Genomic DNA, 15074 nt, shown 5'->3' with positions numbered 1-15074 from the left:
CCTGTGTAAACCTTTTCCAGTTTGATTTTATTTCTAGAGGTAGTACTGAAAACCATTTTTGGGCTGCGCCATCTAAGGTTGTTTGTATTAACGCTGTGCGTCGATGTATCCAATTTTGATGTAGTGGCGTATTAATTGGTTCAGGTCCAATATTTAAAATCAGGTTTGCTGTTACTGCATTTAAATAATCTTCTACAGAGTATTCAGGGTCTGTTCCTGTGAAAACCATTAAAGGTTTGTTTGATGTTATTGATGATCCACCCATAAGGTATGGATTCATTGTCATTTGTAATGATTCTGCTGCATTTGGCATTTGAGAAAAATTTGAAAGTTGGTTTCTTGTTATTTCATGTTGTTGGAGATAATATGGGAGTGGTATTTCATTTTGCATTTGTGATGGTTGATACGAGTGTGCAGTCATTGGATTTTGTTGTTGAATTGGTTGAAAAGATTGTGTATTAATTAGATTTTGTTGTTGAATTGGTTGTTGATGTTGTGCATCTATTGGTTGTGGAGAAAAATTTCTATGATTTGTACGTGTTCTCTGTATTCCTTGTCTACGATATTCTTGAGGATTTGGTGCAAATATATCTGGTTGTAAGAAATCATCATCTGAGGATAAATAATCCATTTGATAAGATGTCTGTTTTTTATTTTTATTTTGTTGAAAAAATGGGTAATTTTCACTGTGATCCTGTGGAGGATTTGTTTGGAAATTTATTGAATTAGGTTGGGTCATTGGGTTATCCCAATTTCGAGATCTTGTATATTGGTTAAAATTTCTTTGTGGTTGGTTATATGTTTTTGATGGATGTGTATAATTATAATTATGGTCTGCAAAGTTGTTTCTAGTGAATGTTTTGCGTGTTTTTGATGGTATTGTCATGGGTCTGTATGTTTGGTAATCCATATGTGAATATTTAGGAGCAACCGAAGGTTTAACGGTTGATTGTAAGGTTACCTGTGTTTGTGAAGGATTTGTATTTCTTGGTGTTGTTAAATTTGGGCGTATTGGTGAAATACTTTGTTGTGTAGTTGTTGTGTGTACAATTTTTTCATTTATGAAGTGTGATGGTGTCTGGATATCTTGTTGAGTAAGATTCCTAGTTCCATTGAGGTTTTCATTGTGTATAACTGTAGAGTTTAAACTATTATTTTGTGTATCGGGCAAAAATGTATGATAGTTTAATGGTGTTGCATCAATGGTTAATGGTATTACTTTTACATAATCTCTTATGTAAGATATCGTACTTATTGCTTGACTTGAGATTGATTGTGGGAAGCTTATAAATGCGGGATGAGACCATTCGGGGTCCCAAACATAATCTGATTGTTCTGTGATAGCGGTATCATCGTTCGAGTTTTGGGGTCTAAAATTTTTTCTTGCTTGTGCAATTAAATCAATATTGTGTGTGAAATAATCTATTATGAACCATGCCAAAATTTTTTGTAGATCGTGTTTTGTATGTTGTGAAACGTCGTCTTTCGTGAAATTTTCTTTAATGATGTTTAAATAACTAGAGAGTAGTGTGATTTCATGTCGTACTCTTAAATGTTTAGATGTTTCTGTCGGTGAGACATTTGTTATTGGGATTTCGTTTTCTAATATCGAAATATAACTATATATTATTGCGAAAACTTCATTGGTGAATATGGAGTTTGCTCTTTGTGAGTTATGATATTGGATGCTTTTTATATATTCTGAAAAAACTTTTGAAAATTCTAAATCAAGATCGTCTGTTTGAATTGTATATTTTCTATTATTATGGTTTGGTGAGGTGAATTCTATGGAGTAGATTCCATACTGTTGTGTTATGTTGCATATATCTTTTAAGTAGTGGTCTATGATTTGTCTTTTGATTTTTACATCTGGGAACTCTGTTTTACATGGACTGATTCCGGGTTCAAATAAATTTAATAGTAAATTTTTGCAAAATATATGCTGTCCTCTATCAGTGGTTGCATCTACTATAAAAGGAAAGATTTCATCATCATCTGGACTTTCTTCACCTGGGGTGTGCGTTGAGCTCATTTTTTCGTTCGATGACTGTTAATATGTAATTATTAATGTGTCGAATTGGTTGATTCCAATTGTATAAATGTACTGGTTTGTGTTTATACTGCTTTTTTATTCTTCTTTTTCCTCTTTTTGATGAATTTGAAGTTGTTTCTGAGTCAGAAAAATATAATTGATCGTGAAGTGGGCAATTTTTATCTATTGATTCTTTTAGTTTGTAAAGTTCGTCTAAACTGTTGGTTTCTGATTCTGAAAATGCGTTTCGATTTTTTCAAAATCTTTTTCGTGTTATTTGTCTTTGTTTCGTTATTATTTTTCTTTTTAGTGTTTGTCGTTTTGTTCGAATGTATCCAACTGTTTGTGTATGAGGTGTGATTACAAGGTCGTATTTTTTGTTATCTATTTCACAATTGTGTAAAACGATTGTTTGTTTATTTCCTAGGTTTTTAAATGACATAAGGTTTAGGATGACGGATGCAAAAGGTTGTTAAATGGTTTCTATTTTCTTAAACTGTTAGTTCTTACGATTTTTTGGTTAGCTTAACCTGGGTCTGTTTGTTCAGGGTTGGAGAGAAAAGTATATCGATTCCGAAGAATGATTTTTTACTTTCTCGTGGCTAGTATAAGTTAAGGTGTTAACTTACTTAATCTTACTTAGGGGTAGTGATTGTGTTCAAGGGTTGGAGAATAGTAAATCGATCCACAAGGTTCAGGTATAATTAGAACGCGAGTAGTTCGTTAGATACTATTTTAAACTTACTAAGTCTAAGATTTATCCTGGGTCTGGTAAGAGGGGGGGTCAAGTGAAGGATGAATAACCGAAGTTCTTCACTGTTTATCCTAATTTGAATGATTAGTTTTGTTTAAAAATTTCTATTAGTCTTAGGTCTTTAGAAAGGGTTGGGTAGTGAATCGACGTTTGAGGTCGTTAGACACTAATTAAGTGGGTGGGGGAGAACAAAGTTGTTCTGTTTGATCCAAGGATAAGCCTTGATGATCAAATTTGAAATTTAATTAAGTAGAAAATGATTTAAGATCCAAGGATAAGCCTTGATGATCTGGTTTTAAAATTAAGTGAATTTAAGTTTTAATAAAATTTTAAATGTGTGTAAAGGAAAGATTTAGTGTTTTGATGATATTAGTGGGTTTATGATTGCTGTTATGTTTTAGGTGATGGAGCTGGAACAACAGGATGATTTATGATTACTAACCATTTATTGTCATGCTACTAATTTTTATTTTTATTTTTCAATAAATATTTTTCAAACATGTTTTGTATATTACTGCAGAGTTTTAGGAAAACGATCTTAGATCTTTTTATCAATCGTTATTGTATATTAATAATTTTGTTTAGCGCCTGAAATGATTTTGAAGATTAACTTCAAGGTTTTATGTTTGCAAATGAAAATCTAAATTCATTGCCAGTAGTATTCTAAATATAAAAGTTTGTTCTGGTTTTTGCCTAACTATCATATAGCTATATGGCAAGTTTCTACTTTGTCGTATGTCGTCTCTGGTTCGAGGTCTTCTTCCAATTCCGGGTAGTTCTGTTATGGTTCGGAATATTGGCTCTGATCTATTGAGTCGTAGAGACATTTCGATTAAATTATTGTCGTATAACATTTTTTAAATGTTTTTGTCTAATTTCTAATCAATTTTGGTTAATTCTAAGCTATTAAGGTCTTGTTCGAGACTTATGGTCGCACCAGATGAGTTAGGACCGAGTTGGTTAACTCATAGAGTAATTTCGGATAGGGTACACCGTCTGCTCGTCACGCTATCTTATTTTCGGCCGGATAGATTCGTGCAACTTCTTAGTCTAATACCGATCCTAATCTTACTCTTATACTATCTAGTCTCAGGTTGTTTAACTAGTCTCTGCTAGGCTCAATAGATCTAGGGTATACTGGTTTATTGCGGCTGCTGAAGTGCTCGGGAGAGTCCAACTAATTTCTAAGTTAAATTCAAATCTCTCTGGTGCTGAAATTACAAGTAACTTCAGCACTTACAAATAAGTGGGTTGTTAGTTAGATGGATCATGATTGGTTAATATTAAATACTTTACATTGGTAAAATATCTAAATTATCCAATCATAAAATGTAGTCTAGATCAGGTTCCAAAGTTGCACAGTAATTTAAAATATAAAAGTTTGCAGGTGTGGGGGAAAATGAAAAAGAGCCAAAGGAATTTTTAGAGTAAGCAAAGGATCTGAAAATAATCAGATCACCACATGATTTTTGCTTTTCAAAAGTAGTTTGAGTAGCTTAGGGGGAATATGGAGGTTCTCTGATCGTTGCATTGCTATTTCTTGGGAGAAGGGGTAAGTAATGTTTTCATGGTGTCAATCGTATTGTTAATTGTTAAGGAGTTCATAGAAGTTATCTTAGACGAGAAAGAATCAGATTTTCTTTAATACAAGGCAGCGTCGTAGATATTGGTAACTGAGCGTGAATAGCAAAAGCGTAAGTATAATGAGATGAGATGATTACAAGATCATATTTCGGTATTCGCACGTGCGCTTTTATGTTGTCTCTTTTATTTTATTTCTCGTAATTACGATTAGTAATAGCCATACCTTTTGCCTTTGGGCAAATATTTTGAAGTCAAAATTCGAAGATTTTTTTATTGTAACAGAAGGATCTTTTTCTCAGAATATTTATAATAATCGAGCTTTTTTGATAGCCATTATAAAAACTTGAAATCTCTTGTCGAAATAAAATGTTGCCTAAATGAAATCAAAAGGAAAAAGATTCTTCATTTAGTTATTGCCTAATCAAAATATTGCTTTATCTACAATATTGTAATCATTTTAGCTGCTGCCTAACTCAAATATTAAGCAACAAAGCCTTCAAAATACAATCACGCGCTTATACACACGATCAATACACGAAAACTGACGACTATGCATCAGTTATTGTCGTCACAGCCTAGGGAGTCCGGAAAGGGGATTGTTTCGGGGTCCAGTTTGGTAGCTGGTTCCGGGGGTGCGAGACCTCGTAGCAAGAAGAGCGATAGGGATCTTTTCGAGTTAACATCATACAAATTGAGCTTGAGCGCTTCTTATGGAATCTGTTTGAAAATTATAGGATTTAGTTATGGCGTTTTTTTTCGAACATGAAATCAATTTCCTGCGTTCTTTAATTGAAAACTGCTTCAACGTTTGTGTATTGATAAATCGCGGCTTCTCGACTCACACTTTTGTGGAGATTATTTTTTTGAAAAAGGCGTTTAGGAAGAGACGAAAAACCTATGTGTTCAGACTAGTTTTTCACTATACAACGGCTCATTACAACATAATAATAGTAATTCAACTTGAAAATTCAATTGTTTGTTTGTGCGGAGAGGGGGGGGGGGTAGGACAGACAGAAAATAGCATTTAAATGCTCCTCGTAGAACTTCGTGTACAAAATTGCAACACGTTGCATTTTATTGATAAAAATTCGAAAGACTTAGCATAGAATAGCTCAATCTAAGAAAGTAGCTTAATCAGATAATCTAATTTTGTTTGCTGGAAAAGATCCGTTGGTAGGATTGGTCGAAATGAAGGAAATGGTGGGGGCAGCACTGTGTGTACGACTGAACATCTGGTCAAAATGTTTGTCCACTTTTTCTCTATTGAGGACGAGCGACGCTACTTCAGACAGTTTTGGATGGCATCACAAGTTGGTAAAACGTTCTCTTTTCTTAGGCCGGCCCTACCCCTACCCACTGCATGGGTTTCTTTGGGAGGGGGCTGTCAAGCATCGTGAGGAAACTCATTGATGTTACCATGTAAGGATATGCAGAACAAATCTATTCATAATTATTAGTTTTAAAAGCAGTTTTCCATCATTGATAACTCTTAAATTTATCTCTAGTAGCTTAATGCTATAATCAGTCTAAATTTATTCTTTGTTGTTTTGGCAATACTTATAGATCTAAATTTAGACGATGTTGTTGCTTTCTTGACTTTAGTTTTGTATGGGTTCCATTTTGGCTCTTTCCCCCAGATTTGAATTTCTATTGTGGAAAACTGCTTTTAAAACTAACAATTATGAATAGATTTGTTCTGCATATCCTTACATAGTAACATCAATCATTTAGCCATTATAGCACCAAAAACAACTAGAAAACAGAAGCTTTGAAAGCGCTTTTCCAGTTCTTCCCCCTTCAAATTCAATTTTGAAAAGCTTATTTAACGTTGTCATAGTGCAATGAAAATTGACGTGGTGAACAAATCGACAACTGTGAACAGATTTGTTCTTCATACTTTACAGCGTAACATCACGCATTTAGCCGTAATAACACGTAAAGTAAACATAAAACTAGGTATTTTGAACGGGGGAATGAAAAAGAGCCGCTTTGTCTCTTTTCCAGTTCCCCCCCTTTTCAAAATACCGAGTTTTATGTTTGTTTTACGTGTTATTACGGCTAAATGTGTGATGTTACGCTGTAAAGTATGAAGAACAAATCTGTTCACAGTTGTCGATTTGTTCACCACGCCAAATTTCATTGCATTATGATAACGTTAAATAAGCTTTTCAAAATTAAATTTGAAAGGGGGGGGGGAAATGGAAAAGAGCCGCCGCTTTGAATGTTGGGGCGAAAGTAGAAAAGAGCGCCATATTTTCCAACTTGACTCACACTATATTCTGTGCAACTTTTTTCTCCAATTCCAATGTATGTGCTGAAAACCCGGCGGATGTTCAACAAACCGCAATATCTACAAACTGCCATATCTTGAAGCCGAAATTGCATCAGCATAACGCTAACGTTGCATAACAACAGTAGGCTTTTTTAATTTGCCTCCTCTCCACATTTGAAATTCAGTTATGAAAAATCTCGTTTATAAGGCTCGTTGTCTTCATTTTTCAAAATCCAATGATTAATTTTTTTCCAATACTCGAATTTTTTTGTGAATGTTTTTTAAAATAAAAATCTGTTTTTTAAAATCCATTTTTTGAGATATTTTGAAAAACAGAATGAATATACTCAAAATGATGGCAACTATTGCTACACTTTAAGGAAAGAATGTTGGTAATTGGTTCGGTTTGAATTGCTCATTATCATAACTTTTTTATTTTTGCTCATTATCAATTTCCTTCAATTAAGTTCTCTCGATATGTTCTTCGATTCCGAATATTTACGTTTTTTTTAAGACTAATTTACTTCGGGCGAGCACAAAACAATCGATTCCGAATATTTACGTTTTTTTTAAGACTAATTTACTTCGGGCGAGCACAAAACAATCTTGCGCAAAACAATATTTTGAAAAACAGAATGAATATACTCAAAATGATGGCAACTATTGCTACACTTTAAGGAAAGAATGTTGGTAATTGGTTCGGTTTGAATTGCTCATTATCATAACTTTTTTTATTTTTGCTCATTATCAATTTCCTTCAATTAAGTTCTCTCGATATGTTCTTCGATTCCGAATATTTACGTTTTTTTAAGACTAATTTACTTCGGGCGAGCACAAAACAATCGGTCTTGTCCAAATGATTTTTAGGGGCATTATGGCTTATTTTTGATAGTGATTAATAAAATACTCCTGCTACTCACAAAAGTGACATAATTAAAGAAAAAGATGACGCAAATTTTTGGTTTTTGTTCCGACAACGAAAGTAACGGAATATTTGTGCTCGGTGGGTTTTTTTCTTTAGACAAATTTTGACTTTTTAACTAGCCATTTTTGACAAAATTTGTAAATATCATTCAAAAGGTATTGTTTCCTGAGCTTAAATTTGAAAAGATATTTCACCTGTGGTCATTTTTCGTAAAGTTATGAGGGTTTAAAGATTGCCATTTAGGCCAATTTTGGACAATTAACGCGCGATATATTTCGCGCTATTAACGCGTAAGCGGAGATTCAATTCGTCTTAGAAATTGTTCCAAATTGGTTGAAGGAAGCTTGTTTGATTTAATTGGTTGGTTATTAGGAGCAAAATCTATCACTGTGTATTTTATATGGTGTGGGGGGATGATTTTCAAAAAAAATCTCAAATTATATATATTTTTTTATTTTGTTTTATTACATTCAATTATTTCAAGTTATTTTTGCTTCATAGACTTTACAATGCAGTCGGAACATTGAGGGCTTTGAACTGATACGAGCAGTCTGGTTCCGATTTTAAAATTCATTACTGTTGTAAAGTTCTTTGATACTTGTACAGTAATTGGCATTTCTTCTTCAATTTATCACCATAGCTTTCACTGATATTATCTTTTTCTCCTATCTTGCTGTTGCTCGATGTATCTTGCGATAAGAATTGTGTAGTTTTTCAATGGTATAAAATATAAGTTCGAAGTTTCCATTTGTAAATATTTTTTAAAGCTGCATTTTTCTATCTGTTTCCTTTTTAACGTTTTCATAGATGTCCGAGTGTGCTGAACCTGGCATATGATATGTGAATTTTAGAGTTTTGAACTCAACTCAGTAAGTTTAGAAGAAAGTCTGTAACAGATCCGATGTTTTTAATCTTACTACACGGAAGTTGAAATGTATTTGAAAATCTGGAATGCCTTACAAAACGATCACTGTAATCTTAAATTCATTTAATTATTTGGTTCTTAAAACCAAATGTTCTGGTGTGAAACAACAAAGTATGAAAATGTAATGTGTTATAGAGAGTTGCGAAAAGTTGGAACAGACAGAATTTAAAAAGCAGATCAAATGATCTATTTCAGAAAGTTTTGCATGCAAAAGCTCGTTTTTTAGACAGAAAGTATAAATCAAGGTGACCTAAAAACTCAAATTTGAGTGCAAAAATTGCTCAAATTTGGCAGATTGCTCTTTTTAATTATTTTTGTCTGTTTCAATTTTTTGCGACTAATTATATGTGCACATGTTGCGCTATTACTGCTATTGATATTTATATACCATCAGTGGTTCACGAATAGTTTTTTAATCGTAAATTATGAACAATAGCTGCGATGGCCGAGTGGTTAAGGCGTTGGACTTGAAATACAATGGGAGTTTCCCGCGTAGGTTCGAACCCTGCTCGCAGCGAAAATTTCGTTCTTTTGCCTAGAAATTGAAAAAAAATTAAAGGCTTTTTATGTTTCTTATTGTTTGCTGAATCAAATCTGTAAAAATTTTACTCTCTGTTATCAAAGGCGGCTCGTCTCCACCTCCCCCCACACATTTTTGTTTCAATATTGAAAAACTGTTTTAACGTTGTTATAATGCAATGAATTTTGGCAGTCTGAACAAACTAACTGTTGTGAACAGATTTGTTCATCATACTTTACATCGTAACATCAGGCATTTAGCGAAACAAAATATCTCGTAAAAAAACTATGAAATCGGGAAACTTGAAATGGGGGGGGGGGGGGAGTAGAACAAAACCTCAAATGCTAATAAAAATACCACTTGGTTTGTCTTATCTGTTTTTTGAAGCCACTCAACCTAAAAAAAAAGGGTCAAAATTTCGAGTTTTTTGAAACTCCGCCCCCCTCTCCAGAAAATCCTAGACCGCCCCTGTCTGAAGCAACAGCGGATTTTTGTTTCCTTTCTGCTTTTCGGTGTCCACTATCAGATTGATGTTTTAAGGTTATAGTTTATTTTTACCTTTCTTTTAAAATGTATATGCTGTTTCAGGATTCAAAAGACTTGATAACTCTACAAGATCTTTTCAAGATACTGTCCAAGTGGCTACAGCTGGACATTGGCCAGAAAACTTACTTGGAGTTTCTGGATCTATCAGGTCTGCTGGTGGCGCGGTCTGGAGATCGTATGGTGGAACTACAACAAGAGAAGATCTCATTTGCAGGAATTTTCTTCTTTTCCCGCTCTTTTGATTACAGGGCTTTTGCTCTCTTTGTTTTTTTCCTCATCTGAAATGCATGTTATCTTAAATCATTGATGAATGAGTTCAGGTGGAAGTTAAGAACCCGCATTGGATCAAAATCAACAGTTTGACTTGAATGTTACCCTTTCTCCCTGCTTAATGCTAAGATTGCAAGTAATAATGTATTTTTTGAAAAAGAAATAAAAAAGAACATACTTTTGCTTTTTAAAAATCATGGCTCTTTGAACTTAATGCTATTAATTTGTTGTAAAAATCTGGTTAAATTCGAAAGGGAAAGGAAAAAGAAATATCTCTTAGACATGCAACGAGGAGCAGCAGTTCTAAGTGGTATCAAGTGTCACGAGAGGAGCTGTGAGCAGAACAGTATCATCAGTCCCCCTCTCTTCTCGCCTTCTACAAGTGTTGGCGTGCACTTGGTCAGGAGCACTCCTTCGTCCACCTCGAGTGACAGACATTCGTTGGAGGGCGTGGCCGGATCACCTGGTGAATGATAAATAATAACTTAAAAGGTCGTCAAATGAGTGCGACTCTTCTGAGCAAAAGTTGACTACTTCTAAATAACAATTTACTTCGAAAAAAGGGAAAATTTGATATCGGCGCAAAAAAAAAATATTTAACGTGAAGGTAAGAAGATATACTTTTTTGTCTTTGACGATTGTAATTAAATAAGGCATGTGGACAATTATTAGACCCTAAACGTATTTTATCTTCATCGGTTCTTTTCCCCATGTATAATCTATTTAAGTCTTCCGTTTAAAAACGCTTTAGTATGTATGCTCTTGTAGTTGCTCCGTGTGCTTGTTTTCCTGCAATGGTTGTTTTCGCTCGTTTAGACAAATTGGAAAAATCGCAGGCCAGTTGTGCGTCCTATCCAAACCATAAGCAGCATAATTCTCATGGACAGAACAACAACCACAACTCTAGTCTGAAGAGTATCAAGAGTGAGATGAAAGGGTTCCTGAGGAAGAGACTGAACAAGGCACTCGCTCAGAGGGGATTCGTAAGTCACATTTCAACTAAATGTGTTTGCTTTCGTGTTGTTTTTCGATAGCTTAACCCGTTCTAGAAAGAACGCTGCGTGCAATGTTTGATTTCATTTTTTTTTCTGTGTGTTAAAGTTTGGTAATTTGCATCTCGAACTCAATAACAATTGATGTCTTTCAAGTATGTTTTCACCCATGTAGAGTTATGCGCACTTTTTGGGTTTTGGTTTAAATCAAAGCAAGTTTATTGCATGTTTAAACGAAAAAAATTTCATGTATTTAAGTCGTGTTTTTTTTTTCAGGAAAGTCCTAAATGATGAATGGTTTATCATTCGTTGTTTTTTGAGCTGTGTTTTTACCTTTGACTACGGCGTGCATGAACGTTTTAAATAATGTCTCTCCTTCGAGCTCGCGTAAATGGACTTAATTGCTGTTACATATTCATATCGAAATGCGACAAAGTTCTCTTGCCTGAAGTTTATTTAGGTTTAATTTTGCTTTTAATTGATACAATTTTGATCATATAATATTTGTTAATTAATTTTTTTGTGGTTGTGTTAGTCTCCGAGCACTTCATTTTCAAACATCTCAAATTTGGGCACATCTACATCGTCGCCATCAGCGAGGCAGACCAACAAAATGGACTCGACTGGAGCTCCACAGAGAACTCCACCGACGAAGTCTAACAAAACCAAAATCATCCCCGAGAGAGGAAACATCGCATCCACCAGGCAGGTTTTTTAATGTAAAATTGTGCTACATAATGATTATGTTGAATACATGTTTTTAGAAATGTAAACATGTTATCTTGAGACATGTTAAATGTAGTTTTTTGAACAGATATTATTTTTGTTAGGGGCAGAGAGTTGATTTATGAGCTGTAAATTGATAATGTCGAAATTTATTAGGTCTAAAATGACAAGGTTATAAACATTATCGTGAAAATTAGATGTTGTTTTTTCAAGTTTTTTGTTTGGTCCTAGATTCATGTCAGTTAATCATGAAAAGTTTTTGTTCATAATAATTGTAATTTTTTGCAGTCCTTCTAACCACAGTTTCCTGCCGACTGACGAGCGTCGAAAGATCTACCAAAGTCCAGATTTTGTGGATCAATCTCAGAAGCGACTGGCCAAGGCAGTGATGATCATTTAAAGTCAACAATTTACGCTTAATAAGTTTTTGAAGAATTGATTTGTACTGGTTATTTTACGAAGCCAATATTTCGTTTGGGCACAATGATTGAGTGAAAATTGAACTAGATTAGCTCTACAGATGGAAAAGTTTTTAAAGTTTAAATGAGAGTGAACGTAGTGAAGTCACAAATTTTGGTCGTTTTTTTTTCAATTAATCTGAACATTCAATTCTGCATGGATTTCGACAATTTGACTTTTAAAACTGCTGCTAAGTTAAGTTTCCAAGAGCAGCTCGAATTGATCTTTTCATTAACAACATTGTAATAAGCTCAAAGATCACTCTTCTTTTACCCTTTCAAAAATTCAAAAATAGTTTATAATTGAAACATAATTGTATTTTTTGCGGATTATTGATGATGAGCTAGTCTGAATTCTATAAATATTTGATCAATTTTCAATTTTTGTTCCGACAACTTCATGAAGAGGAAAGGAACTTTGGCGTAGGTTCTGTTTTTTAGCTCATTTTGATTAATTGAAAGAAATCTCGTAGAGAGTTGTTGTTAGCGCGGGGTCGGATTGGGCTCGTCCAGGATCCAGACGACGCCGCCTTCCAGTGGTGGATCCGACATCTTGGGCCCCACCAAGATGCAAATGGCGTCAAGCCCCCCCTCCCATTGGGTCGGGAGAAGCTCCGAAGTCTCCGGGTTTTCGGTTACGGAGCGTCTGAAGCCGGCCAGGCTGCTCCGTCTGCTCATCCTTATACTACTACTCCGCTCCGGCATTAATCCAAACCCTGGTCCAGGGCCTTACTTTTGCTCCCCTTGCTCTTTCCGCATCAAACGCACCCAGCCCAGCGTCTGGTGCCACATCTGTGGTTACATTCACCTTAAATGTAGTGGTCTTACCCACCTTAACCAACACCACCTTGACTACTATTGCCCTACCTGTACCTCTACCTACATTTTACCTCCCCCAGGCACCAGGTCCTCTAACTTGACCACCCCCAACTCCCAAACTTGTTCAACTTCCCTAACCGCCCCCCAACCCCACCTCCCTAACCCCCCTCCCCCTCCCACCCTTCCCACCTCCTCGAATAATAATTCCTCCTCCCAAAATCGCGCAAATCGTAATCGTGTAAATAGTGTAAATAACTCAAGTTCAAACAACCATTTTAATCATACTGCTGTTAATAATGTAAATAGTTCACCACACCCTGCCAAAGGCCTTTTAAAAATCCTTCAATTTAATTGCAACGGTATCTCCGGAAAAGCACCCGAAATTGCTGCTTTCTTATCTCAAAATCAAATTCATATTGCTGTCTTCCAAGAAACTAAATTAAGAAAGAAATCTCGAAACCCCTCACTTGGCTCACACTACACTTTAATTAGAAAAGATCGAGAAAAAGAAGGGGGCGGTCTTCTCATAGCCATACATGAGTCGATACAATACGAAGAAATAAATATTAACAACGATGGAACACTAGAGGCTATGGGCATATCAGTGGTAGCCAGTTCATCCAAGCTTCGTATTTATAATTTCTACATCCCCCCTCGCTCGAGCTGTCCCCCTGGTTACTCTGCGTCCCTTGCCGAACTACTTGAACCTGGGGACGCCTTAGTACTCGGAGATGCCAACGCACATTCGCAACTATGGAACTCCAACATCGAGGAAGATCAACGCGGCTCTGTACTTAGCAATGAAATAACCGAATCCACCTTTGCTCCATTAAATGATGACACACAAACCAGAGTCCCTTTTAACTCAGAAAACCAACTCTCGTCACCAGATATTTCCCTCGCATCCCAATCGCTCTTACTCTCCACATCATGGACCCCAATTAAATCTCTAGGCTCAGATCACCTACCCATTCTTCTAGAACTACCCTTGGATGATTTTATAAATTTTTCGCCTAAAAGGACTTTTGTAAATTTTTTAAAAGCAGATTGGATCAAATTCACAGAGGAAATTGAGGAGGGTTTCTTTTCAGCGGTTCCACCTTCCGGAGTTGCCGCTGGAGAGAAATTCTTGAGGGACCTGGTGCTCAGGGCAGCACGCCACCACATCCCCGCTGGCCGTATTCGCCACTTCACTCCCTCTCTTTCCCCCGAGTCCACTGCCCTAGCCGCCGAAAGAGATTTAAGCCGAAAACAAAATCTCCCCCCAGAAGTCATATCCCAACTGAACTGTAGACTCATGAAACAGACAGCAAAGGACAAAGAAAATAAATGGCGAGAATTCCTCCGGACTTGCGACTACCGCACTGGTGCCAGAAAGTTCTGGAAAGTGGTACGCTCCTTAAATGGATCTAAGCCCGTGGCAGGAAGACACCCCATTACTTTTGGTTCTAAACCCATACACTCACCTCGTGATATTACCAGCTCTTTTAACAAACAATTCACCAATGCCAGACCCCACGCCTCTGACAAACTCCTTCGTATAACGAGAAGAAAAATTGCCAAACTACCACTGTCAGACAGCCCAATTTTTACCCCTGAAAATACTAAACAAGCCATTGCAGACAGCAAACCATCGCGAGCGCTAGGTCCCGACGGCCTCTGTAATATCCATCTTAAACATCTCGGCCCACTTGCTACTCAATACTTAACATACCTTTTTAATATCTCTTTGTCCGAAAACATTATCCCCCAAATTTGGAAAAATTCAAAAATTGCACCGCTTCCAAAGCCCAATAAGGATCTTAAACAATCAACATCTTACAGACCTATATCCTTACTCTGCCCAGCAGTTAAAATTCTGGAGAGGCTCGTTCACCCCATCTTTACCAAACATCTCCCCAACGCCAAACACCAACACGGCTTCCGCCCTTTTCACTCCACCACCACAGCTCTCTCCACTCTCGAATTTTACATTTCAGACGGTTTTAACCAAAATCGCCCCCCTAAACGTACGGTACTGGCCACACTTGACTTATCTAAGGCTTTCGACATGGTGTGTCATCGCTCACTTGTGGAACTCGTTCATGACACTCCCCTCCCAAGAAGTCTAGTCCGCTGGCTAAGTAATTACCTTAATGGTCGACAGGCTGCCACCTCATTCCGTGAACACACATCCCCCCATCGAATAATCCACTGTGGCGTACCCCAAGGTTCTGTTTTATCACCCACACTCTTCAATTTTTATGTCCAT

General features: G+C 36.2%; 1 protein-coding gene and 1 non-coding gene across 2 annotated transcripts; both read left to right on the top strand.

Annotated features, from left to right (window-relative positions):
- The first annotated feature begins 8927 nt into the window (after window positions 1-8927).
- On the top strand, window positions 8928-9009 carry Trnas-uga (transfer RNA serine (anticodon UGA)). The gene has a single exon. It is a non-coding gene; the product is annotated as a tRNA-Ser (tRNA).
- Window positions 9010-10110: 1101 nt separating this feature from the next.
- On the top strand, window positions 10111-12044 carry LOC134848653 (uncharacterized). The gene is made up of 4 exons (XM_063866170.1): window positions 10111-10294; window positions 10645-10811; window positions 11356-11525; window positions 11835-12044. Exons 1-4 carry the CDS (start codon window positions 10111-10113, stop codon window positions 11944-11946), a joined length of 633 nt encoding a protein of 210 aa, XP_063722240.1. The 3' UTR covers window positions 11947-12044.
- The last annotated feature ends 3030 nt before the right edge of the window (window positions 12045-15074 follow it).

Source organism: Symsagittifera roscoffensis, chromosome 6 (assembly GCF_963678635.1).
Source record: "Symsagittifera roscoffensis chromosome 6, txSymRosc1.1, whole genome shotgun sequence".
NCBI classification, from domain to species: domain Eukaryota; kingdom Metazoa; phylum Xenacoelomorpha; order Acoela; family Convolutidae; genus Symsagittifera; species Symsagittifera roscoffensis.
This window is presented reverse-complemented; position numbering and strand designations above follow the sequence as displayed.

What these genes read in the sequence shown, in the direction of transcription:
- LOC134848653 (XM_063866170.1), top strand. Translation starts at nt 10,111, where the DNA reads ATGCAACGAGGAGCAGCAGTTCTAAGTGGTATCAAGTGTCACGAGAGG. An exon ending in GGGCGTGGCCGGATCACCTG is followed by an intron (nt 10,295 to 10,644) that starts GTGAATGATAAA and finishes TCGCTCGTTTAG; the next exon opens with ACAAATTGGAAAAATCGCAG. An exon ending in GGAAACATCGCATCCACCAG is followed by an intron (nt 11,526 to 11,834) that starts GCAGGTTTTTTA and finishes AATTTTTTGCAG; the next exon opens with TCCTTCTAACCACAGTTTCC.